Source organism: Procambarus clarkii, chromosome 64 (genome assembly GCF_040958095.1).
Source record: "Procambarus clarkii isolate CNS0578487 chromosome 64, FALCON_Pclarkii_2.0, whole genome shotgun sequence".
Lineage (NCBI taxonomy): Eukaryota > Metazoa > Arthropoda > Malacostraca > Decapoda > Cambaridae > Procambarus > Procambarus clarkii.
This window is the reverse complement of record NC_091213.1, coordinates 29,615,187-29,618,427: the sequence shown is the minus strand read 5'-3', so window position 1 is coordinate 29,618,427 and position 3,241 is coordinate 29,615,187. Positions and strand designations below refer to the sequence as shown.

Here is a 3,241-nt window from a genome sequence, read left to right as displayed (position 1 = left end):
TAGCCCACCACAGAGGTCATGGGACTGTCAGGGGCTAGCCCACCACAGAGGTCATGGGACTGTCAGGGGCTAGCCCACCACAGTGGTCATGGGACTGTCAGGGGCTAGCCCACCACAGAGGTCATGGGACTGTCAGAGGCTAGCCCACCACAGAGGACACAATTTCAACATTTCTACCAAGTGAATCATTGCACATCCATTCCACTAGATACCTAAACCTCACATGTAGGTTCATTTTGAACAAATGTTGCTTTAGTTTATACATGTTCAAATTCGAGTCTAAAAATCAGCAGAGCTCTGATGATCTCTAGGAGCAAAAATGTTTATTGAAGAAAATATATACACCTGGGGGCGAGGGGGGGGGGAGGGGGGCAACGTTATCGCTAGATTTATGACTAGTCAGGACTATTTACATGGTTAAGTCTAATTTATTTTATTATGCCACCTTTATCTTTGCTGGTTTACTCTCGCTTTTTGCTCCGTTCAGTTCCGCTTGTGTTCTCTCACCGGGAACATTTACGAGGGAACTTTCTTTAATTCCTCATTAATGAAGTGAGCGAAGCCACGGCGGGCCAAATATTCCTGAGGCCACAACAACATGTTGGTCCGTACAGAAACATTTGATAAATATTGCCAACTGTTCCACCTGCCCCTGGCTCGTCCCCTGCCCCTGGCTCGTCACCTGCCCCTGGCTCGTCCCCTGCCCCTGGCTCGTCACCTGCCCCTGGCTCGTCACCTGCCCCTGGCTCGTCACCTGCCCCTGGCTCGTCACCTGCCCCTGGCTCGTCCCCTGCCCCTGGCTCGTCACCTGCCCCTGGCTCGTCCCCTGCCCCTGGCTCGTCACCTGCCCCTGGCTCGTCACCTGCCCCTGGCTCGTCACCTGCCCCTGGCTCGTCACCTGCCCCTGGCTCGTCACCTGCCCCTGGCTCGTCACCTGCCCCTGGCTCGTCACCTGCCCCTGGCTCGTCACCTGCCCCTGGCTCGTCACCTGCCCCTGGCTCGTCACCTGCCCCTGGCCCGTCACCTGCCCCTGGCCCGTCACCTGCCCCTGGCCCGTCACCTGCCCCTAGCCCGTCACCTGCCCCTGGCCCGTCACCTGCCCCTGGCCCGTCACCTGCCCCTGGCCCGTCACCTGCCCCTGGCACAACACCTGCCCCTGGCTCGTCGTCTGTCCCTGGCTCGTCACCTGCCCCTGGCTCGTTACCTGCCCCTGGCTCGTCACCAGCCCCTGGCTCGTTACCTGCCCCTTGCTCGTTACCTGCCCCTTGCTCGTTACCTGCCCCTGGCACAACACCTGCCCCTGGCTCGTCACCTGCCCCTGGGTCAACACCTGCCCCTGGCTCGTTACCTGCCCCTGGCTCGTTACCTGCCCCTGGCACAACACCTGCCCCTGGCTTGTCGTCTGCCCCTGGCTCGTCACCTGACCCTGGCTCGTTACCTGCCTCTGGCTCGTTACCTGCCCCTGGCACAACACCTGCCCCTGGCTCGTCACCTGCCCCTGGGTCAACACCTGCCCCTGGCTCGTTACCTGCCCATGGCACAACACCTGCCCCTGGCTCGTCACCTGCCCCTGGCTCGTCACCTGCCCCTGGCTCGTCACCTGTCCCTGGCTCGTTACCTGCCCCTGGCACAGCACCTGCCCCTGGCTCGTCACCTGCCCCTGGCTCAACACCTGCCCCTGGTTCAACACCTGCCCCTGGCTCGTTACCTGCCCCTGGCTCAACACCTGCCCCTGGCTCGTTACCTGGCCTGGTTCAACACCTGCCCCTGGCTCGTTACCTGCCCCTAGTTCAACACCTGCCCCTGGCTCGTTACCTGCCCCTGGTTCAACACCTGCCCCTGGCTCAACACCTGCCCCTGGCTCAACACCTGCCCCTGGTTCAACACCTGCCTCTGGATCAACACCTGCCTCTGGCTCAACACCTGCCCCTGGCTCAACACCTGCCCCTGGCTCAACACCTGCCCCTGGCTCAACACCTGCCCGTGGCTCAACACCTGCCTCTGGCTCAACACCTGCCCCTGGCTCAACACCTGCCTCTGGCTCAACACCTACCCCTGGCTCGTCACCTGCCCCTGGCTCAACACCTGCCCCTGGCTCAACACCTGCCCCTGGCTCAACACCTGCCCGTGGCTTAACACCTGCCTCTGGTTCAACACCTGCCCCTGGGTCAACACCTGCCCCTGGGTCAGCACCTGCCCCTGGCTCAACACCTGCCACTGGCTCAACACCTGCTCGTGGCTCAACACCTGCCTCTGGCTCAACACCTGCCCATGGCTCAACACCTGCCCCTGGCTCAACACCTGCCCCTGGTTCTACACCTGCCCATGGCTCAACACCTACCCCTGGCTCAACACCTGCCCCTGGTTCAACACCTGCCCCTGGCTTGTCGTCTGCCCCTTGCTCGTCACCTGCCCCTGGCTCGTTACCTGCCCCTGGCTCGTTACCTGCTCCTGGCTCAACACCTGCCCCTGGCTCAACACCTGCCCCTGGCTCAACACCTGCCCCTGGCTCAACACCTACCCGTGGCTCAACACCTGCCCCTGGCTCAACACCTACCCGTGGCTCAACACCTGCCCCTGGCTCAACACCTGCCCCTGGCTCAACACCTGCCCCTGGCTCAACACCTGCCCCTGGCTCAACACCTGTCCGTGGCTCAACACCTGCCCCTGGCTCAACACCTGCCCCTGGCTCAACACCTGTCCGTGGCTCAACACCTGCCCCTGGCTCAACACTTGCCCCTGGTTCAACACCTGCCCCTGGCTCAACACCTGCCCCTGGCTCAATACCTACCCTTGGCTCGTCACCTGCCCCTGGCTCAACACCTGTCCGTGGCTCAACATCTGCCCGTGGCTCAACAACTGCCCCTGGCTCAACACCTGCCCCTGGCTCAACACTTGCCCAGGGGTGCCCCTGGTTACATCCTGCTCTCTGAGGGACTAAACACAGCTCTCCCTGCTGGTGCTGAGGTCGAGTGGGAAGAACTCCGGGTTGAGGGCCACGGCTGAGGAGCGGCGGGGCAGTGTGGAGGAGGAGGAGGTGAAGGAGGTGCCCCGGCCGGTGCAGGAGGCAGAGCGCCCTACACGACCTTTGTACCGGCTCAGTGTCGCCGGTGATGCCACGGACATCGGACGAGCCATCCGGGTCTCCACAGAATCCCCGACATGCAAAATGAAGCCGCTGCTGACTGCTGTGATGGCTCCACCGCTGTACTCCAACATGGCGCCACTCGGGTCAATCATG

At 62.3% G+C, this 3,241-nt stretch overlaps 1 protein-coding gene across 1 annotated transcript; it reads left to right on the top strand.

Annotated features, from left to right (window-relative positions):
• The first annotated feature begins 598 nt into the window (after positions 1–598).
• LOC138354828 (ovarian abundant message protein-like) lies at positions 599–1,789 on the top strand. The gene has a single exon (XM_069309328.1). The coding sequence runs from the start codon at positions 599–601 to the stop codon at positions 1,787–1,789; it is 1,191 nt and encodes a 396-aa protein (XP_069165429.1).
• The last annotated feature ends 1,452 nt before the right edge of the window (positions 1,790–3,241 follow it).